General features: G+C 40.4%; 1 protein-coding gene across 6 annotated transcripts in view; it reads right to left on the bottom strand.

Moving 5' to 3' along the window:
* Positions 1 to 25,429, bottom strand: part of PKD1L3 (polycystin 1 like 3, transient receptor potential channel interacting) — a 73,281-nt gene that overhangs the window by 21,555 nt on the left and 26,297 nt on the right. For all 6 annotated transcript variants that reach the window (XR_011538512.1, XM_070613821.1, XM_070613819.1 and 3 more), the window contains 12 exons: positions 25,029 to 25,259; positions 23,960 to 24,061; positions 23,503 to 23,681; positions 19,786 to 19,932; positions 15,717 to 15,913; positions 15,182 to 15,381; positions 14,518 to 14,698; positions 13,679 to 13,871; positions 13,345 to 13,579; positions 6,812 to 6,911; positions 5,023 to 5,163; positions 4,087 to 4,272 (listed from right to left, as the gene is read on the bottom strand). Coding sequence is in view for 5 of the 6 variants with exons in the window: in XM_070613821.1 (XP_070469922.1) it covers positions 4,087 to 4,272; positions 5,023 to 5,163; positions 6,812 to 6,911; positions 13,345 to 13,579; positions 13,679 to 13,871; positions 14,518 to 14,698; positions 15,182 to 15,381; positions 15,717 to 15,913; positions 19,786 to 19,932; positions 23,503 to 23,681; positions 23,960 to 24,061; positions 25,029 to 25,259 (2,092 nt within the window). In the remaining variant the exon portion in view is untranslated. The remainder of the gene's footprint in view (positions 1 to 4,086; positions 4,273 to 5,022; positions 5,164 to 6,811; positions 6,912 to 13,344; positions 13,580 to 13,678; positions 13,872 to 14,517; positions 14,699 to 15,181; positions 15,382 to 15,716; positions 15,914 to 19,785; positions 19,933 to 23,502; positions 23,682 to 23,959; positions 24,062 to 25,028; positions 25,260 to 25,429) is intronic.

Below are 25,429 nucleotides of genomic sequence, written 5' to 3'. Positions count from 1 at the left end.
CGAATATTACTGAGAGATACAAATGAAGATGAGAATAAACAGAAAAGCATGCCCTACTCCCAGATAGGATGACAACATCAGAAAGATATCAGTTCCCTAAATTAATCTTTACTAGTTCATACTTAGTGTCTATATAAATATCTAAATCTATATCTACAACTATATAAGTTCTTAATATATAAAAAGTGCCTGTATATCAAAACAAGAAAACAAAACCAAGGAGACCACTGAAAAATGGGCAAAGATTACGGAACGACATTCTTTCTTTCAATCAATATGTCCTGAGTGCTCACATCCAAGAGGTCCTGTTTGAGGCGCTGGGAACACAACAGTGAATGAAAGAATCTCTGTCCACAGAGAGCCCGCATCTGAGGAGGGAGAGGCAATAAGCAAACAGCATTCAGGGAATGGTAGCGCTATGAAGAAAAATTCTGTAGAACGAAGGGAAAGAGTGTTTGGTGGGGAGGGAGCAGAGCTATTCATTTACGTAGGACGATTAAAGAACGTTTCTCTGAGGAGGTGGCTTATGAGAGAGACCCAAGCAAATTTTGGAGCACCCAATGCAGAACCCAGTCAGGGCAACAGCAAGTTCCAAGGCCCCGAGCTGAGAGCATGCTTGGCGTATTCAAGGAGAGCACGGACGCTTGTGTGGCTGTAGTGAAGGAGGGCTGGAGGAGCAGGGGGTGAAGTAACAGACGGAGCCAGGGGCCGGACAGGCAGGTCCTCCTTGCAGGCTTTGGAAAGGGTTTGAGATTTTAAGTATGATGGGAATCCATTGGGAGGTTTTGAACAAGGGAGTAACACAGATTTATGTTTTTAAAAAATAATATGGGGAGGATAGAATGAAGAAGAGCAAGAGCAGAGGCAAGTTTTGCCCATAAGAGAGGTAAAAAATGGTACCTACTTTAGTTTAGACTTGCATGTTCTCACGAGTTCCTTCGCAAAGCCTTTAGTATACTTCAGAGCTATACGTATTGTTCGAAAACACCAATTTTCACTGGGCTGTTGGGGATATGAGCAGACACTCTCATACATTGCTAATGGGAGTGTTAACTAGTACAACAACTAAGGAGAACAATTTGGCAATATCCTTCTAAATTAAAATAATATACATTTTTATGGGGCTGGCCCCATGGCTGAGTGGTTAAGTTCACGCGCTCTGCTTCGGCGGCCCAGGGTTTCGCCGGTTCGGATCCTGGGCGCAGACATGGCACTGCTCGTCAGGTCATGCTGAGGTGGCATCCCACATGCCACAACTAGAAGGACCCACAACTAAAATATACAATTAATGTACTGGGGGGATTTGGGGAGAAAAAGCAATAATAAAAAAAAAAAGATGGGCAACAGTTGTTAGCTCAGGTGCCAATCTTTAAAAAAAAATACATTTTTAGCAAGTCTTTTCAAGGTATTTATTTTACAGATATATTTGTACATGTGAAATTACATATGTAAAAGGATATTAATGGTAGTATTGTTGTTAACAGTAAAAGATTGGAAACAATCTAAATGTCTATCAACAGGGTTATAAATTATGGTACATCCAGGCAATGGAATACTACATGGTAAAGGAACAAAACACAACTGATGGAACAATCTCCAGGTAAATTATTAATGGAAAAAGGCAAAATGAATGACAGTTTTTATAGTAGGCTACCATTTATCAGCAAATACATTTGCAAATGCATAGATTACCTCGAAGAATATATAATAAATTGGAACGTAGTTACCTCTTGGAAAGAAAGAAAGAGGATTCAGGGACAATGGGGAGTTGCGCAACATACCCTGTTGTTCACTTGAATTTTCTCCATATTCATGTTTTAATTATTAAAAAATGTTTTAAATAAAAGAAAAAGATTATGTTAGAGAATGTGGCAAGGAGAGGTTTGCAGTAGTTTGTAAAGGACCTAGGGTTCTGCGGAAGATAAAAGAGGAAGGTAAAGGTGACAACCTTCAAAGATGGTCTCATTTTGCATCTTTTTTTTTTTTAAGGATTGGCACCTGGGCTAACAACTGTTGCCAATCTTTTTTTTTTTTTTCTGCTTTATCTCCCTAACCCCCCCCCCCCCCCGTACACAGTTGTACATCTTAGTTGCATGTCCTTCTAGTTGTGGGATGTGGGACGCGGCCTCAACGTGGCCTGACGAGCAGTGCCATGTCTGCGCCCAGGATCTGAACCCTGGGCCGCCGCAGCGGAGCACGCAAACTTAACCACTCGGCCACGGAGCCAGCCCCCGTTTTGCATCTTAAAAGAAAATCATAAAATTATGGTAGAATTTTGATCATCTGTTTCCACCTCAGAAGAAAGCCAAAAGACAAAAAGCAAGTTTAAATTGCTGCAAGAGAAATTTTAATGAAATTAAAAGATGATTCTTCCCTAAATGTGACCAAACACTGGACTAGACTATTAGGAAAGTCATGTATTTACAGGATACAGATTATCTGCTGTGAATGGCTCGAGCTTCAATGTTCCTGAAAACACGTGGACTCATACGACCGGGCTATGTCAATTCTGAAAGTACAGATTTTTTAGTAGTTGAAGAGAGAAACCATGTCAGTGACAATTTTTACTGCTTTTCACCCCATGTCTACTTAATTCTCTCTTTCTCTATATCGACAGACTGCTGTTGCTCTTCCTTAGCATGTCCAGGTAACTCATGTACACTTTATGGTTCTAGTAGATTGGCCAGAGCCCCAGGTACCCAGTTCATAACAGCAGCTAACACTTACCCAGTGAGACTATGTGCCAGACACTGTTCTAAGCACTTAGACCTATTAAGTTTTTAATATTCACATCAATCTTATACGGTAGGTCCTAATACTATCCCCATTGTATAGACGGGGAAACTGAAGTACAGAAAATTGAGTAATTTACCCAAGAACACACTGTTAGTAAGCGGAGAGTGAGAATGTGCACCTGGGCAGTCTGGCTTCTGAGTCTGTACTCTGGGACCATGACACCATACCGCAGAGCCAAGGAGTCCAAGAGGGGAACCATGCCTATTGTGATGGCACCATCCTTAGCCACTCAGGGTTCGATTCACTTTTCATTTAGTCAATATTTTATTCAGCACAGACAGAGTTACAGACTGCAAAAAGAATGTGCCCTGAACCTAGAACTGTCACCATCTAAAACTGAACCAGAAAGAATCAACATGCAAGGAATAGGAGTTGCCAACGGTAACAATGCCCCCAGATGCACCAAGCAGACCTTTAAGAAAAGACTTTAAGTGTTTGCTGAGATGAACATGTCTTTTAGATTTTTTTTTCCAGGGACCTAGATGTTCCAGTTCCTAACAAGAAGCCATCAATCTTCTGTTAAACGAACGCGACAATTTGCAGAATATAGCTTACTTAACAAGATACGAAGTTAAAATATGACAAATGTTGGTAACCGGTGAAAAATACTGAACAAGAAGCCTTCCTTAGGAAAGAAGTTTTTTAGCATTTCTCCAACACTGTCTAGGGCAAAGCATACTAACTCCTGACAGTGAGGTTCTGTGAGGGTACAAACCATATTATATCCATCTTTTTCTCATTAGCTCCTAGGAGTTCCCAGCATATTAGGTGTTCAATACATGTTTGTGGAACTGAACTGGACAACCACACAAGAAGAATCAGACAGACACATCACAGGCTTGGGAAAGATTGCACATCAGGCAATATATCAAAATGTCATCTGGTACGTAGATCTTTCTGGTTTCACTGTTTTCCTGGTCCTGTCCTCATTAAACAACCTTCGCAGCGACATGTGGTTCCCTCCTTCACAAGGCGGCAACCAGTCCCCGGGATCACTCTGGTTACTTTTCATGGCTTAAGTGAATACGTTCTCATTCATGTTTATCAGACTCTTGTGAGACTCACCAGTGGGTATCAGCTCCCATGGGCCTGATCACCCTTGGGTGAGCAGACAAACCTGAACCTGCTTAGATGAGGCCCACGGAGTGGACCTTTGGGGTGCCCACCGAGGTGCAGCCATATTGAAAAACCAGCTAACATTTCTCAGTGTGCTAATGTGTCGTGCTGGGGTCTTGGAAAACTAACTGCACCCCACATTTGCATGGCTGGGCCCCGGGACTGTGTTCTCACCACTGTAGTCCCCGTACAGGTTGGGGAGGAGGGTGCGATTGGCCCAGGGGTAGAAATGCTCAGGAAGTTTGATCTCTGAGAAACCGTGAGAAAAGCTCTTCTGGATAGCTTGATGGAGGTAAAATCTGCTGGGGTTCTGTGCAGAGTAGGCCACAGTCGTCAACAGGATGAGGAAGAGGATTTGTACTAGAGCAGAGAGAAAAGAATCATAGTTGAGCGGTTAGCTTAGAAACCTTCTACACCTTTTTCTTCATTTGTCCTAAGCCTATAGACTTTTACAGGTCAAAAACAGTCAAAAATTGGCCAGCTCATGTGGTTCAACCTAATAATCGTAACCAGATAAACCAAAGCATTTGGCTCTTAGTGATATCTATATCTATCTATTTATATCCGCATATTCCTTCTCAGAATTATTCTGCCACTAATCAGAAATTTTACTTAAAATACATAAAATCCCCAACAAAAAAACGTTTTACTTTAGTTCTCAAAACTAAATATCTCCCCAAACCACCCCCCTTCCACCCCGTCCCTCCCCAGCTGCCTATAGACCACCTGTGTTCACAAGAAGGGAAGGCACCATAAAAACAGAATGTGTCTTCTTTGGTCCAGGGAATCCAACAATCCAGATACTAGCTATGCTGAACCAGGCACCTTGCACTAATAGGATCGCTATTTTTCAAAACGTTCATTTTTTCCTCCACCCTGTGAAGTATGCAGATCACGTTTTATTATTACATTTTGTAGGTTGGGAAAGCAACTTATTCAAGCACACAATTAGATTTCAAGACTCCAAGTTTACTGGAATCCAGAAGTTTTCAAGGGGAATATTTTAATATACTTTTCCACCCTTCTGTATTTTCCATCTTATTCTCACTCCCCCTTTCCTCGCTGGGAAACGAGCTGCGGTATCAACATGCCACCATTTCCTCTCCATACCCACAATATCTCCTGTCAGCTTGAGGAGTTGCTTGTCTTTCAAGGGTCTTTCCAGGCGCTTAACTGGACTGTTCATAGCTGGGGCTACATAGATGGGGTTGTTCTTATCTCTTGAGCCAGGTAACGATGAAGAACATTTTGCTGCCAAAAATTCAAATGTAGACCAAAAACGCGTTATATATTATTAAGCAGTTATTCATCAACAATTGTTGACACTCTACCATGAGCACCTCCAGTTAGATGTTGAAGAAACAAGGAATAAAGCTATCTAAACAGCGCTTCTCAAACTCTCAGGAAGGACTTTTTTTTTTTAATCCCAATCCACTGGGGAATGATACTTTTATAAAATACAATAAAAATTAATTACTAGAAAAATGAAATAGACCAGAGGCATACAAAATACAAGCCCCATATTGAAAATTAGATTCAATATGCCTAAAATTAGTCTGCTCAATTGTGATAAAAGTTTCTAAATTACTCTCAATTTCTGTATTTATCTTGGATTAGAAACAAACTGGACTACGGTTTGGGAGTACTGTTTTAGACCAGCGTTTCTCAAATTTTAAGGTGCATAGGAATCACTTGGGAATTTCATTAAAATGCAGATTCTACATTTCTGACAATTCCAGGAGATGCCAATGCTGTTGGTCTGTAGACCACACTGAGATGTATCTAGAGATATTTAAATCAAGATGGAGAGAGAGGGAATGACATATGACATAAAACTTGCCAGCGTGGATCACTGAAGAGGAAGAAAATAAATCTCCGTGAGGAAGTCGAGAAGGTGTCATAGAGGGAGTGATATTTGACATTTGTTTTGAAGGATGTGTCAGATATAATTCTCCAGATAAACAAGGACAAGGATAATAAAAACAAGTCATTTTAGGCAGAGGGAACAGCAATTCAAGAGCATGGAAAAGTGAAATGGGGGCTAGGAAGGCAGTCTGAAGTGAGATTATTAATTGTTTTTAATCTTATTAAGGAATGGGGTACCTCTCCCTTAGTAATGTGTCCACCGCTCAGTTTAAGAAATAAGCGATGGCCAACATAAAGTCTGTCGTGTACCTCTCTGATGGTATCCCTTCTTTTCTACGGAGAGCTAATCCTCTTCTGAATTTGAGTTTATCATTCCCATGCATTTCTTCATTAAAAAAAAAATAGAGAGAGAAATATCCTCTAAGCAAGACATGCATTGTTTTGCATGATTGAAGTATCGTTTTAATTTTTTTGCAACTTGCTTTTTTGCCCGCCATTGTGTTAGTGAGGTCCACCCATGTGATAAAAGTAGGTCTAGTCAGTTACTAGAGGATAAAATCCCTCAGGCTTGGGGACTGAATGTGGGGAATGAGAGAGGAATTTAGCATTACTCTGACATTTTTAAAGGACACTGATGCTCTTAATTGGAGAGAAAAAGTGGATTTGCAGGGCAGGCAAATAATTCTGTTTGGAGCATGGTTAATTTGAGACACCTGCAGGTATCAGATACAGCTGGGGAGGAGTTGGAAATAGCATCTGGGGCTCAGAAGCAGGAAGGAGACTGAGAAAGAGATCTAGAATACAGGGGAGAGTTGAAGCATTGAGAGGATGCGATAATCCAGGGAGGAAGGCATAATGAGTTCTGGGGACAGATTGGTTCCCCGGGGGCAGAGGAGGAGGAGCAAGCAGCTGATTAGAGACAAGATCCCTTCGTGGATAAATGTGAGTCAGTGAGGTGGCTGGACTCCCAGTGTTCTGATATAATCTGCTCTTTGCAAAATTAGATATTAGTAGTTAGAACAACCCAAATTACCCCAAAGTGCCAAGATCCTCTTTGTCTGTTGTTCCTTCTCTTTGTGAAGCCACGGCATCCTGTTCAGCATCAGTGAGGATAACAATGTGAGGAAGACCACCTGGATGGGAAGATCATAGGAGAAACCAATGAGCAGATATTGCAGGATTCAAGAAGGTGACATCGTCACGTAAAGGTGAAGGTGGATATGATTAATAAATTTCAATTATTTGGCCCTATGTTATATGGAACACTGAGAAGTAATTTCATAATTATTTTTGCATAATCATGGGGACTTAGTTAATATAATGTTAATATTTGTATTTTTGCCTGTGGTCTTTAATCTGCTGGCTAGGAAAGCTTAAACTATTAAATGATTTGTGATGATTTGTATAAATTCTTCAATAACACCTGTCTTTGGAAGACCTTTGATGAACTAGACTGGAGAAGCTACACTTTAAAAGTCCCAAGGATTAAATCTCAGTTTTGCTGAAAGAAGACATGGAATCTTAGAATTGAGTAAGACCTTAAATATCTGTTGAGGGAAACAAGTCTCCCCAACTCCTTCAGTTTCCATGCAGGAGAGGAAAGCGCTCCAGGCCTCAGGAGAATAAAGGACAAGGGCGGTATTTCCAGCCTGTTGCCCCACATGCCTATTGTGAGGTGGCAATTCTGGGTGTGTCTGCTCAACAGACCTAAAGTCGCCCTCTAGAGGATTGTCCCAAGGACTAGACTTGGGGAAAAGTAGTAGAAAGTACATCTGACCATGGGTCCAACTGAATTCTCCACTGAAGCGATCCCAATAGCTAAGCTAATATGTTGGTTTCTATCTCTTCTGTTCCTTTTTTATACTTTCCCCCCAACTTTTTTGAACTGAATATATGATTATAAAAGTTAAAAAAGGGGAAAAATTAGAGATTAAAAAAATCCCTTGAAATTTGGAATATATCCTTTAATGATTTTTATCGTACTTCATATACAGGGCTAGTTTACCATATCATTATGTTTTCTACAACGTTTTTAATGGTACTCCGTATTCCCTTACATGGATATGGCCGTCTCATAGTACATTAAGCAATGTCCTAATTCTGGACATTTAAGTTGCTGCCAATTTATTATTATTATTATAAGCCACCTTGAATTTTCTCAGGTTAGATTCTGAGAACTGAAAGTTATTTAGCAAAGGGATGCAGAATTTGAAGGCTTTTACCATTTATTACCAGATTTTTCTCACCCAGCACTGAGTGTTCATTTTCCCTGGCATCACTGTGTATTATCATGTTTTTCTTTGCCATTTTTTTTTTCCTGAGGAAGATTTGTCCTGAGCTAATATCTGTGCCAATCTTCCTCTATTTTGTGGGTCGCTGCCACAGCATGGACACCAATGAGTGGTGTAGGTCTGCGTTCAGGAACCGAACCAGGGCTGCCAAAGCGGAGCACACCAAACTTAACCACTAGGCCATGGGGCCGGTCCTCTTTGCCACTTTTAAAAGCAAAAGTGGAATCTTATTGTTCTAATTTATTTGACCAGTGGAGATAAACTTTTTGCAAATTTTTTAGCTATTATGATCACAAAGGTTTTTTTGCTTTTAAAAAATATTTACATTTTAATTACACACAGTAAAAATCACTCTTTTTGGTGTATAATTCTATGAGTTTGACAAATGCACAGAGTTAGGTATTTTGATTATGGTGATGGATATACAACAGTTTGATCGTCCAAAAAATTCTCTCAGGTGCTGGCTCCACGGCCAAGTGGTTAAGTTGGCATGCTCTGCTTTGGCGGCCTGGGGTTCACTGGTTCGGATCCTGGGCGCGGACCTGCACACCACTCATCAGGCCATGCTGTGGCAGCATCCCACACAGAAGAACCAGAATGACCTACAACTAGGATATCCAACCACGTGCTGGGGCTTTGGGGAGAAAAAAAAAGCAGAAGATGAGCAACAGATGTTAGCTCAGGGCCAATCTTCCTCACCAAAAAGCACAAAAAAAATTAATTCCCTCAGGCTGCCCCTTTTTGGTCAACCCTTTCTCCTATCTCAATCTCTGGCAAACACTGATGTGTTCTTCATCAGTATAGTTTCTGCCTTTTCCAGAATGTTATATAAATGGAATCATATAGTATTCCTTTTGAGATTTCCTTCTTTCACTTACGATAATATATTTGAGATTCATCCATATAGTTACATGTATCAGTGGTTTGTTCTTTTTCATTGCTGCACAGTCTTCCACTATACCGACATACCACAGTTTATCCCTTCACCAGTTGATGGGCATTTGGGTTGTTTCCTGCTTTTGGCAATTAAGAATAAAGCTGCTATGGGGCTGGCCCCGTGGCCGAGTGGTTAAGTTCGCACGCTCTGCTGCAGGCGGCCCAGTGTTTCGTTGGTTCGAATCCTGGGCGCGGACATGGCACTGCTCATCAGACCACGCTGAGGCAGCGTCCCACATGCCACAACTAGAAGAACCCACAACGAAGAATACACAACTATGTACCGGGGGGCTTTGGGGAGAAAAAGGAAAAAATAAAATCTTAAAAAAAAAAAAAAAGAATAAAGCTGCTATAAATAGGCACACAACAATTTTGTGTGACAGAGGTTTCTATTTCTTTTGGTAAATACTAGGAGTGGGATTACTAAATTATATGGTAACTGTACGTTTAACTCTGTAAGAAACTGGCAAACGGTTCTTTAAAGTGGGTATAGCATTTTTACATCTCTCCCACCACTGCATGAGAGCTCCCAGGTGCTCTGTATCCTCACCAGCACTTGGGATTATTAATATTTTGTAAGTCATGCTAGTAGATGCATAGTGGTATTTCATTGTGGTTTTAATTTGCATTTCCCTAATGAGTAATGATGAGCATTTTTCATGTGCTTGTTTGCCATCTGTATCTCTTCTTTGGTGAAATGTCTTCTCAAACCTTTTGCCCATTTACAAAATTGGATCGTTTTCTTACTATTGAGTTTCGAGGTTCTTTGCATATTCTGAATACAAGTCCTTTGTCAGATATGTGATTTGCAAATTTTTTTTCCAGTGTGTGGATTGCCTTTTCAGTCCCTTGAGTATCCTTCACAGAGCAAAAGTGTTTAATTTTGATGAAGTCCAATTTATCAATTTTTTCTTTTATGGATTGTGCTTGTGATGTTGTATACGAGAACTCCTTGCCTAACCTAAGGTTACAAAGATTTTCTCCTACGTTTTCTTCCAAAACCTTTACATTTTGATATATTAACCATTTTGAGTTATTTTTGTCTGACATTTTATTATTAAAATTTTTAAACATACATAAAAATTGGAAGATACAAAAGTTAATAATGCACATATTTGCTTTGCTTTTTTTCTGAACCACTTGAAAATAATAGACATCATGACATTTCACACCTAAATAAAAGTAGTCCTCACTTTGCATGGTAGAGTGGGATCATAAAAACGACCTTACAGGCTGAAACTGTGCAAAGTGACCTTAATAACCAGTGGGAAAAATTACGATTGTTCTGTGACATTTAAAGATTCTTGTCAAACCATTAAAATCTCTTATTGTCAGTTATGCAGGTATAAGCAAATTTTAAAAAGTAGTAAAACTAAGATGTATTTAGTCCACTATAACTTAAAATGTTAGAAACACTGAGAATTGAAGTGTTTTATTTCTTTGTAAAAAACTTATCAAGAACAGTGTGCACAGGGCTCACCTCCCTCTTCCTGTACAGCTCGCGACACAGAGAGAGCATCTTCTCTACGCCTTTGGTGAACTGTCATACTCTTTTCTAAGTGTGGATTGGCTTCCAGCATTTTATCCTTTATCACAGCTTTCAATGCTGTGAAATATCCGAGTTCCTTTAAAGTAAGTTTTTTGCCAGCGCCACTTCCTCTGAGACGTATCATCCTTTTCGTCACAACCAGTTTCTCCATCTATGCTGATAAATTTGACTAAGTTCACGGGGCTACATATCTAGAGACTCTTGACCTCAGGCAGCGTCAACGTCCCCACAGCCAGTGGCTTCTTCTGTAACTCTACATTCTATTTAAATTTCACTTCCAGGGTCATCACTTTCTGTTTCTTTGTTGCATTTTCATCTTTGTTGGCCAATTCCCTCTCTCAATTATCCATTTTTTGGTAAAATATCACAGAGTTTGTGACTGGGAGACGAGGAAATAACACAACTACACACTTTGCTGTCTGTCATGAACTGGGTAACAGGTGACAAATCACCCACAGACTTTAAAAGAAGTGACATGACTGGTGACTGACCACCTGTTATTTATGAGGCGATCTGTGGGCTGAAGAGCGAGCCGTAGTTTGTACTTTATGCAGTCACTCACAGTTAATATTCCATGGTAAGTGGGATCTGAACTGTGTTGCTGGGAAACCGGTAATATTTAACTAAACCATGGTAACTGAAATTCATGCGCACTGAGACACGGCAAAGCAAGGGCTGCCTGTTCAAGTACATATCACCAAAAAGTCCAAACATTTTCATATCATTATCACACTTAAGGAAATTATCAATAATTTCCTAGTATAATATTCTATCCATATTAAAAATGTCTCATTTATTCAAAAGGCCTACAACAGTCCACCTCCATTAACTTTTTTTAAAAAGCTATTGACTTCTCAAAGAAACTAGATTTATTATTCATATAATAATCTACTCCAAGGGGGATCCACGGAGCAGCAGCATCAGCATCGCCTGAGAACTTGTCAGGATGCAGAATCCTGGGCCCCAGCCCAGAACTGCCATCCTCCGTCTCAGTGTGTGTCCTTTTAAATTCGTGCCTGGAACTAGCTGAGGCCTTTTAGTAGATAAATTTAATATTTCTCTGCAATGGTGGAGGTTTTGATTGATTAATTACTACCACTCCTATTAACTGCATGTTAGTTACCCTGGATCTACTGCCTAGGTCTCTATTTCATTATGTCTTCAATATTTTTATTTATGTTTTATGTTTTGCATTATTTTGGTTTACTTGATCTTCCTGGTCATGAATTTGGGTCTCAATAATGACCTCTCCTTCAACTCAATTTCTGATTTTCATAAATCGCATTTTCCATCTCCTGAAAGCCTTTGTCTGTGTGTCTGCTATAATGACTCTCCTCCAGAGCTCTTGTTAGTCTTTGGTCTGTCTCCTCCAGCAGTTCTTTTTAATTAAGCTCTACCCAACTCCTTGTACTTGGTCCCTCTTCGAGGACCAGTGGGTCTCAAACAGGGCGGAACACCCGTGGAGCTTTAAAACCTGTTGGACCTTGGCGCCCACCTCCGGAGACGACGATCTCACTGGTCTGGAGTGAGGCCTGGGCATCAAGAATTCCAAGAGCTCCTCATATCTGCTTGTGGGAGCCGAGGCCCACCTTCTGGGGTTTTAAAGCAGGGACAATCCTATCACCAAAATCCAGAATGTTGGAAACTCTACAGGACAAACAACTTGGTTTCTTCAACAAATATATTGTGAGGAAAATAGCAAGAATAGAGAGAGAAAGAGGGAAAAGAAGGGGGAGCATATAGATTAACTATTAAAAATACATAAGAGACATAGCAGCTAATTGTAACACATGGACCTTATTTAGATCTTGATTTGAACAAAACTATAAAATAAACATGAGATAACTGGGAAAATCTAATACCAATTGGATTTTTTAAAAATTGTAAAATATACATGAAAAACTTACTATTTTAACCTTTTTAAAGTGTATAGTTCAGTAGTGTTAAGTACATTCATATTAAGAGATGATTAATTTAGATGTGATAATGGTTTTATACTTATGTTTTAACAGTCTTAATCTTTTAAAAATATACAGACTGAGGGGCTGGCCCATTGGCGCAGTGGTTAAGTTCATGTGCTCCACTTTGGCAGGCCGGAGTTTGCAGGTTTGGATCCCGGGCGTGGACGTACGCATTGCTTGTCAAGCCACGCTGTGGCAGGCGTCCCAAATATAAAGTAGAGGAAGATGGGCATGGATGTTAGCTCAAGGCCAATCTTCCTCAGCAAAAAGAGGAGGATTGGCAGTGGATGTTAGCTCAGGGCTAATCTTCCTCAAAAAAAAAAAAAAAAATATATATATATATATATATATACACACAGACTGAAATATTTATGGACAAATGATATGATTTTTTTTCCCCAAATAGATGAAACATGATTGGCCATGAATTGGTAATTGTTGAACTGGGTAACAGAACTTTAGGATTCATTATTTTCTACACTTTTGTGTGACATTTTCCTTAATTAAGTTTTTAAAAAGTGTTATGTTGCTTTTTTTCCACAGTAGTTTGCTACCATTGGTTTTTTCACTTGTCCCTCTTAACTGCCCCATCCTTTTCTGCTAATACTTCTACTAGTCCATCAGTTCTTGTTAGTTTTTTCTGTGACTACTCCACACATATTCCTAACAAATTTCACGCTGCTATTTCTGTTTTTTTTTTTTGGTTTTATTTTTGTCAAATTGTCAGAGCCATTGGCCACCTTGGATTGACACCCACGGAGCTCAGTTTCCCAAACTTCCTGAAACTATAATGGTTCCTCCCGTGCCCATGTGGCCGTTTCTCACGTACCTTTACTGGCTGGCTGATGAAGATGTTCTGAAGCACTGATAATATCATCGAAATAACCCAGCTGGTGGCTTGGTCTTTGTTCAGTTCCAGGCTATAAAGTGCAGTAAAAAAGGCTGCGGCCAGGCTCGTGACACCCAGAAAGAGCCAGCAGATAGAAGTCAACCATCGGGGCAGGCCAGTGGAGATGGACTTCTTCCCTTCCGCTGGGCTCAGGATGGGGAAACTGGTTGTCTCCCTTAAGAAGAGAAATTGAAGGAATAATCCCATAGCCAACAGTTGAAGGGAGGTTCAGGAAGCTTACAGGTGATAATGGAGGCCCGGTGCAGTGCCTTACCTGGATGACCCTTGCTCTGCGGGAAGGAGATGTGTTTCCAAGAGTTCCTGGAGTTTCTGCAGCTGGCTGGCTACATCCAGGAGGTCACAAGGCTGGTCAAGCTGGGTGGGACCCAGTGTGCTTAAGTGACATTGCAGCCTCTGAAGAACTCGGAGCAAGTAATAGCGGAAATGACGGTCATTTTCAGGGACCGCTGAAAATATATTCCAGGGTGAGACTTTAACAAGTGAAAGATTTCAATAAATAGTAATTACTGGTAGAGACTAGCAATTCATTAATTGATGATGAGGTTAAATTTCCCAGTCAATGGAAACTGGACTCAACATCTACAATATTATTGTCTTCTCTGAGCATGCTGGTGACTTTGTAACAATTTGTAAAATTCTAAGCTTTGCCCTTGAGACTTTTAAAACCTAATTGATCTTTTTCACCAGAATTGCAGTACATGTGACTTATACTAGGTAAGAGCCCAGGAGGCCCAAACTATATTCGAGAATCCATAAATTGCTTAATCTCAGCATTCCATAGAAGAAGAAAACTGACGAGTTTCAACTGCCTCCAACCAAGCAGACGGAATATGGGGGTCTGATACAGAGAACATTTTTGTGGGTTTTTCCTTAATCCTTTACTTTGTGTCACCAGATACATTGTCTGGAAAGCCATGAGAGCGATCAAAGCTATCAGCTCTACACTGGGAGCTTAAGGAAATTAAAACAAGCAGAAGGTTGTATCATGTCTGTTGGTTATGCTGAGAGGTAAGAATGAGCAAGAAAGTAAGAGACATGCAAGGGAGTGGGAGGCAGAGAAAAGACTAGTCACTAAAACCTACTGAACCTTACCATTTGCCCAGTAGGATCCTGCCTGCTGATGACAGCCTTGAGCCTCTAAGTGAGAATAAATGAGGCTGGATAAAAGTTTCACCAGCTTGTTAATGTTGTAAGAACACCACAAAGATGGTTCACACTCTGAGAGTAGGTAGGTGTTTCTCCTGAGCAGGAATCCCACAGTTTCCTTTAATTCCTGAATGTAGAAGCAAGATGAGAAAAGCCAGTGTGTTTCACATTAGCCCAGGACTGGCAGCAATTATAGATGGTAGCACGGCTGTTCCTTTACTCAGAGGGGCATGTGCTTAGTGTAAAGAACCTTAATTTTCCGTTTTCTCTCTACTTTTTCAGAAAGGAGTCACCTCACAGTAGCTTCAAAACTAGTTTTGTGAGAGAATATAGAATGAAAGAAGAAGGGAGAGTTTGATCAAACAGCCAAAACTAAAACTACTCCAGAGAAGTACGTTCTGTACTCACATTCAGCCCTCAGAATACTTCAAAATCAGGAGAAAAAACTAGAGGTGTGATGGATCGCAACTCAGGGGACAAGAATTAGGGAAAAGCTATCAAGGTTAACAGGACCCCAAGAGCCTTCCAGGAGATCCCTTCCATTGGTCTTTCCCACTAGATGGGGGAGGGGAGCATGCCACTTACCTGTAAAATTTGATACCAAGCTCACCTCAACTACCTTTGCAAGCGAAAGAGGCTCCAAAGAAGCATCTGAGAGGCAGGAGGCCTGGATGGGAGGAAAGGGAGGCAGAGGTTCCTGCGGTTGAATCAACGGGAAGAGCTGCCCAATGACAAGATTGATTGGGAAGAGGATGACAGCAGTTTGGAGGCTGATGAGCAGTTCGGACCAGGTCACAGCAAATGGACCCACTGAAAGAAAAGCCTTACATCAACCTGCATCCTCAACAATTAAAATAATCTCAAAGCCATTCTCCTCCCAGGTCTAAGTATTGGTTTAGCAATTGAACTATGATTATCTAAGGATAGAAGATTATCATGGCAGTAAAGATCCTGATGTGTTCCTAAGGCTGCTTCATTTATTGATGAATGAGAACAGCGAGAAAATTTGTTAGTGTTCTTATGTTAGGGCAGCAAAGGAAAAACAAAGGTGCACCATAATTCTGTTTCTAACCCTGAAAGTAAGGAGTGGAGTATAATAAAAGGATTACATAACACAAACACCACACGTCGGGGCTCATCCATACCTTGCTCATCTCTCTTGGCAGTGGTGCCATTTATCTTCCAGAACATAACGTTGATGACCATGTTGCAAAGAAGCAGGGTCATGCAGCAAGTGAGCCTCTGGACTCGTGTAAACTGGTTCCAGGGATGTCGAGTTGCAACTGAGAGCCATAGATAATCCTGGGTGAACTTTTCTACAATCATGGAGGAGAACAAGTGTCTAAAAAGATAAATTAGGACAGGAGAGACATGAGACTCCATTCCGAAAGTGCCTTGGACTAAGACGTGGTTTGCCTGGCAACAAGCTCCATAGCAACAACTCAGCCACTACTCAACACCTCTCTGAAGAAGCTTTCAAATGACATGATAATATGATTCTTTTTGTTCTTTTAGGATAAAAGATTTTTGTGGATAAGGGTAATTTATACTGTATGAGAACTTAAAATTATAAACTGTTGCTTTAGCTTTATAAGACTTTTGATAAATCTTTTACTCTTCAAAAGTCTACATTAGGCTTCCAATCAAGATAGTTTGGTAAATTTATACTTTGAGCATCTTCTCTCCTCCAGAAGGTACTATAAATAAGATATAAAAAGAAAGAACCAAAAATATTGGCTAGGCTTAAAAACAAAATAAACATCTCTGAGGAAGAGGAATGGAATGAGAAAACTAGGTGGTGAGTGGGAAAGAAGCCATAGGATTGCTGGGCTCCAGGTCTGGAAGAGGCAATACGTAAGTGGGAGTTTGCCTCTTGTAAGGTAACTGTGGCTACAAGTGTTTCATAGGCTGGGAAAAGAGAGAATAAAGCCAACTTCACTGCTTGAAGCCAGGGTTGAGGCTGGAGCTCATGAAAGGATACTACAGAACAAAAAACTGCCACAGGGCTACAAATTTATAGATAGGGAGTTGGGTGAAAAAGGACAGCCTATGACCAGGAGTTGAGCCAAGAGATCCACTGGCTCATGACAAGATCTGCAACGGCTCAAGTTTCATTAATTTCATTAAGGAATAGGAGGTCCAAAATGCTATCATACAACAAGTCCTAGTTCTAGACTAGAGATGTGAAGGGTTGGATGGAAACAGCAGCAAAACTACTAGTCAGGGTGGAGTTTTGAGTGTGGAGAGGGAAAGAGAGAGAGATTTAACAGTAAACACACTCAAAATGAACATGCAACCCAAAATCCCTAAACACATGAAGAAATCTAAGGGCAGCCAACACAATCAATAATTCAGTCCAGAAGAAATTAATTTTATGGGATAGTCTGACAAAGACTTTAAAATGTGTATTTTGGGTTGCTCAAAGATACAAGTAAAGGAATGATATTCACTTAAGAGAATAAAAATTATGAAAAACACAGAAATAAATTAGAACTCTTGAAACTGAAAAATATAGTCATCAAAACAACAAACTTAGGACATGGTTGAAGAGAAAATTAGTGAACTGAAATGTAGCACTAAAGAATTCACCTAAGCATACACCACAGAAAAACACACCACAAGCAAAAAGAAAATAAATATGCAAGAGCAGTTTAAAAACATGGAGGATAGTTTGAGAAGCTCCAACATGCAGTAAGGGAATATCAGAGGAACAATATTTTCAGAAGTGACATCTGAGAAATTTTCAGAATTGAGACATGATTCTGCATATTAAAAGTACATTTTAGGGGCCAGCCCTGATGGCCTAGTGGTTAAAGTTTAGGGCACTCCACTTCAGCGGCCCAGGTTCGGTTCCTGGGCGTGGAACTACCCTACTTGTCTGTCAGTAGCCATGCTGTGGTGGCAGCTCACAGAGAAGAACTAGAAGGACTTACAGCTATCCATAACTATGTACTGGGGCTTTGTGAGGGGAAGAAAATGGAGGAAGATGTTGGCATACATGTTAGCATAGGGCAAATCTTCCCCTGCAACAACAAAAAAAGTACATTTTATTTTAGGTGTATTCTACCACAATAAAAAACTTTTTAAAAAATATACTCTGAGTATCAAAAAGGATAAAAAAGCAAATCGACAGTGAATAATTATGGTAAAATTCAGAACATCGAGGATAAAGAGAGAATATTAAAAAGAGAAAAGGCAGTATACCTTAAAAGAATAATAGCTAGATTGACAGAAGACTGACACAACAACAAAGGCAGTGTTGGAAAGCAATTCTCCATGAATACTTCGCATCTAGGCATTAATAAAAAATTCACTCCTGGACTATCTTTTCAGGTTTCTTTGTATAAGCAGACAGCCCTGGAAAGACAGAGCGCAGAGACAGAGACAGTGACAGTGACTGTCTTTGGAGCAAATTTATTTACATTTTCAGGTTGTAAAGATAGAGACATCCCACTCTGCAGAGACCTTCTAGGGTAATAAAGATAGAAATGCCTTGTTCCTACCCCTTTGAGAGATCTGCTTACATTCCAGGGTAATAAAGATAAGGTCTCAATCCACAGGGGAGGGTAAACAGGTTTTCCAGCAGCCCCTACATCAGATCAGAAGCTCTTCATCTAGGTTCTTTTTTGTAACACATCTCCACTATGTGTGCAAGAATCACGTCACCCTGGGGGAAATGGGATTCCGGGAACTGACACAAAGTATTACTCTGGCTGCTACTATTGCTATAAGTAGTAAATTGTCTAAATCCATTTGCGTCAGCAAAAAGGATGGTGTAAGGACCTCTAAAATTCTCTCTTCCATAAAAGCAATGATAAAAGTACTTTTAAAAAGTCAGAATCAAAAATTTTTCAGAATTCAAGTAAATATCCAAAGGTTTTTAGCAACCTGGGAGTGTCTGTTCAAGAAAAATGACTGAATAGCGGTAAGAACAGTGAGCTTTGCGGCATTTTAACTTGCCCTAGTCCCCACTCCCTTTCTCTGGCTCCACGGAAACCTTGAACACCAACAGCCTTCAATCACAGTGAAAACCAGCCGCCTGGCAGCCACTAGAGGGAGCAGAACAAGGCTGGAGCTCCTTCAAAGCCTCATTCCCAGAGAACTGTGATCATCTGACCTGTCTAGTAGTTCCCTGGAAAACACCACCTGGGAGGCTGTTCCTATTTGACCGGTGTGCTCACCCACTGCAAAACGCTTTTTCCCTGAGGGCACTGTCAAAAATATTCACAGGCAATTGCTTAACTTCACAGCTACCTGACATGGTGCACCAACAATAGGAGAACCAAAAAGCTGGAAAATGAGAAGTCCATAGGAGTTTTGAAAAACTCTGACATATTTCTGGGAATCTAGTAGCCACATGCATGCCCAGGGTTGTGTGCACACTCGGGAAATGTCTGAGGAGGCCCTAAGCGCTCGCTCCTGGATGACCTTGAAGCTCTCAGCAAACAGGAAATAAAGGCTAAGGCAGAGCTGTCAGTTGCCTTGCTGAGTGTTGAAGGCATGCCACAACGTGCACACAGAACCCCTCAGCAAAGACTGGGAGACCGACTGGGTCCGGACATTTAGGGAAATCTCTGTCCAGTCACTAGCTGGTCACTGAACTAACTGAGCAGAAACTTCAGTTGTTACACATGACACAGAATACAGACTTGACCGAATTAATTCAGAAAAGTCATTAAACAAACAGCAACAACAAACACTAAGAACAACAAATCCTGGGGTTGGGGAAGGGAATCTGATTTCCAGAGTTGCCACATTCTGTTATTTAAAATGTCCAGTTTTCAACACAAGATCACAAGACATGGGGAAAAAAGTATGCCCACCCCTGCAACAACTGACACACACAAAACCAGTCAATAAATTGTCCCTGAGGAAGCCAAGACACTGGATTTACTAGATGTTCAAAGAACTAGAGGAAACCATGTCTAAAGAACTAGAGGAAAGTAAATGAGAATGATGTCTTGCCAAATAGGAAATATCAATATAGATACAGAAATTATTTTTAAAAAGTCTGTAGTTGCAAAATACAGTAAGTGAAATGAAAAATTCACTAGAGAGGATCAACAGCAGATCTGAGCAGCCAGAAAAAAGAGTCAGCAAACCTGAAGATGAGTCAACTGAAATTATCCAGTCTGAGGGAGAGAAAGAAAAAAGAATGAAGAAAATGAACAGAGCCTGTGAGACCTATAGAACCCAACTGTTGCCCAACAATACCTAAAGGAAAAGAGCTCTTTCTTTGAGACTGGTATGAAGACCCGGTCACACTCGCAGTCGCCAAGGTCCATGGCCAGCCAACAATTGCACAGGAAATGCCATTTCCTTTTGCCTGCCACGTCACTGACAATTACCTGGTTTACGTACCTATATAAAATGAAGACAATGGTGTTAGGGAGGTAGGCGCAAATGAGCAGCTGTAATAAGAAGTAATCTCATAGAAACAACCTAAATGTCCATTGATGGATGAATGGATAAAGAAAATGTGGTAGATATACACGATGGAATATTATTCAGCCAAAAAAAGAATGAAATCTTGCCATTTTCAACAACACAGATGGATCTCGAGGGCATTACGCTAAGTGAAATAAGTCAGACAGCCAAAGACAAATACTGTATGATCTCATTATATGTGGTATCTAAAATAAATAATAATAAAAAAAGCTCATGGGTGCAGAGAACAGATCGGTGATTGCTAGAGACGGGGGGTGGGGGCTGGGAGAAACAGGTGAAGGGAGTAAAAAGGTACAAACTTCCAGTTATAAAATAACTAAATCATGGGATATAATGTACAGCGTGGTGACTATAGTTAATAATACTGTAATGCATATTTGAAAGTTGCTAAGAGAGTAGATCTTAAAAGTTCTCAAGAGAAAAAATTCTGTAACTATATGTGATGATGCTAACTAGATTTATTGTGATAATTTCACAATATATACAAATATCAAATAATTATGCTGTACATCTGAAACTAATATATGTCAATTATATCTTAATAAAAATTAATTAATTAAAAAAAAGTAATCTTGCAGTGTCAGTGAGTGTCCAAGTAAAAGGATGCTGTTTCTTTGTGAGGCAAGAACTAAAGAAAGACATGAGAGTTGATCCCATTTCTCCCTTCCCAACCTCCAAGGGAGTTCACGTACTAAACACCACAGTGCAGACTTCTGTAACCCAGAACAGTTCCGTCTGGGAATATATGCTTTAAGTTTCCTCGTTCCACATGTGACAGTGCCCTGCCACCCCCTTAAGTATCCCATCTGCCTCTATCTTGCATAACCAGGGTCTGAGGGCATGTACATGGGAGGTGGAAGTGGTCTTCAACATTTATCCTAATGACTTCTTGTCCTATTGGGCTCTGTGGCTTCATCTTGACTTCACAGAGCCACAGGCCCTGAGATTTCGTCCATCTGTCTAATTCCTCCCTTATTCAACTGTGAGCGCACTTGTCCTCTAGGACACCTGTTCAACCTATTTGATTTCACCGCGCCACCAGCTGGCTCACCTCCTCCTTTGCCATAATGATGCTACTTCTTCAAGAGTCCATGTTTAACGTCACGGAACTATTCAAATCTCAGGTGAAAATCCTTGTTTAATGTTAGCTGAAAGTTATTTTCTGTGTGAGGAGAAGAGAGTCCTTTAAAGCTAAAATATTTCTGGGGACTCTCTTATTGAGGCGGTTTACAAAATCACAGATGACTAAGTCGCATTTGGTTTAAACTTAGCTAGTGCATCTCGTACTGTTAAAGCTTTCATTTCAGAGCAAAGTATAAAAAAAGAGAAAATAATCATTTTCCGATTGGTGAGAAACTAGTCATGGGCTTTTTATGCTTCCAGTGTAACTTTTATGCTCTTATCCTTTCATACGTGAAAAAAAAAGAATCTAATGTGATTGTACAAATTCGTGGTTAAAAATTTTGAAAATATGTAAAAGTATACTGAATAAAATTTTTAAATTCATAATCGTACTTAGCACCAGAGATAACTGTTGGTAATAATTCAGTATACATGGCTCTAGATTTTTTTCCTGTATGCAAACTTTTTTTTTAAAGATTGACACCTGAGTTAACAACGGTTGCCAATCTTCTTTTTTTTTCCTCCTTTTTCTCCCCAAAGCCCCCAGTACATAGTTGCATATTTTAGTAGTGGGTCGTTCTAGTTGTGACATGTGAGATGCCATCTCAGCATGGCCTGATGAGCAGTGCCATGTCCGCACCCAGGATTTGAACTGGAGAAACCCTGGGCCACCGAAGCGGAGTGTGTGAACTTAACCTCCTGGCCACGGGGCCAGCCACAATGTACACAAACTTTTGAAAAAATCAACTTTATTGTGGTATAATTTACATATGATAAAAGGCACCCATTTAAAATGTACAATTCACTGCATTTCGACAAATGTATACACTTGTGTAAGCACCACCATCATCAAGATATCACCCCAAAAAGCTTCCTTGTGCCCCTATCTAGTCAACCCCCCTCAGGCTCACCCCTGGCCCCAGGTGATGACTGATCTGTTTTCTGTCTCTATAGATTAGTTTGCCTTTTAAAGAATTTCATATAGTGGAGTTGTACAGTATGTATTCCTTTGTGTCTGGATTCTTTTGCTCCGCATAATGTTTTTTGAGATTCACCCATTTTGTGTGTACAGGTAGACTGTTCTTTTGGTTGGTGAGTAGTATTCCATTGAATAAATGTACTAACATTTGTTTATTCATTCACCCAGTGGACGTTTGTGTTGTTTCAAGTTTGGGGCTACTATTAGTAAAGCTGTTAGGAACATATGTATATAAGTCTTGGAACGGACATACGTTTTCACTATCTAGGAGTAGAATTTCTGGGTCATATGGTAAATGTATGTTTAATTTTACAAGAAACTGCCAAATGTTCTCCAACATGGCTGGACCATTTTCACTCCCACCAACAGTGTCTGAGAGCTCACATTGCTCCCCATCCTCACCCAAAATTGATTTTGTCAGACTTTTTACTTTTAGTCATTCTGCTGGGTGTTCAGTGCCCTCTCACTGTGGTTTTAGTTTGCATTTCCTGATGACTAATGATGTGGAGCATCTTTTCAAGTGCTTATTATACATTATTTGCCTTTCTAAATATAACTGGAATGATAGTGTACACACTGTCTTGTAGATACCTGAACAGAATGGATGCAGCTGGCGAATTATGATGCTCTCGTGGCCCAGCGCTTGGTGCATCCAGCCTAGCAGGGAAAGACTCGTCCTGCTAACAGTTTCAGGCAGGCTGCATAATCCTCTCAGGTGGGCATTATTCAGCAACTGGTTCATTTGAGTACCTGGCCTTAGATCTTTGATTTCATTCTCTTCTTTTTTCCTAACTCCAACAAACCAATAATCTTCATCCTTGATTAATTTTATCATCTACTCTCTCCACCCACCTCTCCTAATTCTCAGAGTGCTCCTGAAGGGAGATGCAGAATCATCTGGACCTAGCCCACGTCTGCTTCACATACTCATACTGACCATTTCTCTCTCTAACTCCCTAGACACATCCCACGATTCCATTTGTTCCCCTCTCCTTAAGCTCTTAATTTTGGCCCAAAGTATATTCAGTATATAGTTGTTTATTCAATTTACTCTTTAAAGATGTTTTTCATGTTTAGAGATACTTTAACTTATGGTATTTTGGGGCAATATTTCATTGTTGTTATTTGCTGTTCACAATCATGACAACATTCAAGGAAAATAAAAGCAAAAATAAAATATCTCTCATTCTACCATCCACAAAAATTCATATCTCTTTCCAGAGTTTCTTTGTAGACAGGTTTTAAATTAAACCTAATAGTCATTTGTTACTATTTGGTCCAAAGTGTTATTGTTATTTATTGTGATGACATGCAGGTCTTTCCCCAGAATGCTGAAGACTCACAGAAAAGATCCAACAAGCCAGCATGATACAGGTGCTTACCAAGAAGGGCTGACCCCCGAATTGTCATGCCAGAGCCGAAGGCTGTGCAAGTCCCCCAGAGAGGACCGAGCGCTGAGGAGGAAGACATCCAGTCCCCCTCGTTCGAAGACTGCCTTCTGGGAGTCACAAAGGTGATGGGGCTCACTCTGTCCCTCGGACCCATAGAGCGTGATAACCACCTAAAACGTGACAAGGAAAGATAAAATACAGGAAGTTCTAACATGAGTCTGGGTTTATCCTTCAGGAGAAAGACGAAGACAGAGCAAAGTGTACTGAGATGAGCCTCTGGGATCTAGACTAGTATAGAGGGCTCTTCAGATTCACAGTCTAGGACTAGGAAATGCCACTCGCTGAGATCCCTTGTGACAAACTATGGGACACCCAGATACCACATTAGAGTGTATCTTGTGTGGTAGAAGACATGAAGCAACGAATGGAGAACATTCATTTCCCTCACCTTGGCGGTTGTAGTGGCCCTTCTTCGATAGCCAGTGGAGACCTCAATAAGGTAGTGAAATTGATAACTGGGGTCATTATCAGCCAGGACAGTGACCTTCACCTGCAGGAAAGGCAGAACCAAGAAAAGTGGCAGAGCTGCACTTAGTACAGCCCCTGATCCCTCCAGCTAAGAAACGGGAGGAGGCGCTGCTGCAGATCGGGCAGCTCTACGGAGAGCAAGGGTGAGGTGCAGTGAGATGACAAACAAACAAGCAGAGCTCAGTTACGTGATGAAATGGGGGATGAGGCTGAAAGGCCTGGGCTTACGCCTCTAAAATGAAATATTCAGAGAATCAACTGATCAGGTCTTGGGCCTCTCAATCTTTCCACCTCCCTCCTTCCAGGCAGGGTTACCAGATAAACACTTAAGACAACCAGTTAAACTTGAATTTCAGATAAACAATGAATAATTTGAGGGCATAATTAAAATGCATTCACTATTTATTTGAAATTCAAATTTAACTGGGTGTCCTATATTTTTATTTACGAAAATGGGCACTCTACACTCCCAGCAATAAAGAAACGGACACTTTGTGTGTATTCTAGAATTTCCAAGTGTAACAAAATATAAGAAGAAGAAATACATAGAACAGAAATTAAGAAGAGGCTGTCATCAAAGGATTTTTTTGTTTGTTTAAAAAACAATTCCTTATAGATTTCTTATCTATTGCAGTTATTAAATTATAATTTGACTTACACATAACTTTCATATCCAATGTATAAAGTGAGATAAACTTGAATTTGATTATAGTTAAGTTCTCTAGTTGTTTTCTTTTGGCTTATTCCTAACCTAAATGAGTCATATGAGAGTTCAGCTTTGGCTAAAAGAAAAAAAATGGAGATAAAGAGTTAAGTTCCTAGGCTGTGAGACAGTAGATATGAAGAGAAATTTAAGAAAAGTCCCACTTGAATTTTTATAGTACCTAGTACCGTGCTACCAGCCTCTTTTGATGAAGGTGTTTTTTTTCCATCTTATTCAACATACTCAAGACATCGCGGCAAAGCTTTTGGAATCAAAGTCTCATCACCTTCTGCATATCTGCTTGGTCCTTTCTCCAAGCCCACACAAATATGAGCATATAGAATCCTAACAGGCTGGCCAGCAACGACACTCCAACAGGGTTGTTGGTCACGCGAAGGAACAGCTTGATTGTGTCTTCAACATTCACTGTCCGGGGCACAATGAAGAAGTCACTGCCAAAGTAGGTCAGGTGGTTACAGAGACACTGTGTCCTCAGAATTGTGCTCTGTGGCCCAACCTGGAATTAGAATCAAGACACTGATACTAATTACATAGACTGCTAAGGAAGGGACGAACATAAAACACCAACAAGGGCAATTTAGAGATGGAAAAGAATGTCCGGATCGCTTCGTCACTGCTGGGGGTAAAACTGGCGTGACCAATGTGGGCAGCAATTTGGCAATATCT

This window comes from Equus przewalskii, chromosome 3, assembly GCF_037783145.1.
Source record: "Equus przewalskii isolate Varuska chromosome 3, EquPr2, whole genome shotgun sequence".
NCBI lineage: Eukaryota > Metazoa > Chordata > Mammalia > Perissodactyla > Equidae > Equus > Equus przewalskii.
Note: the sequence above shows the minus strand (reverse complement) of the source record. Positions and strands in the feature narration are given on the sequence as shown.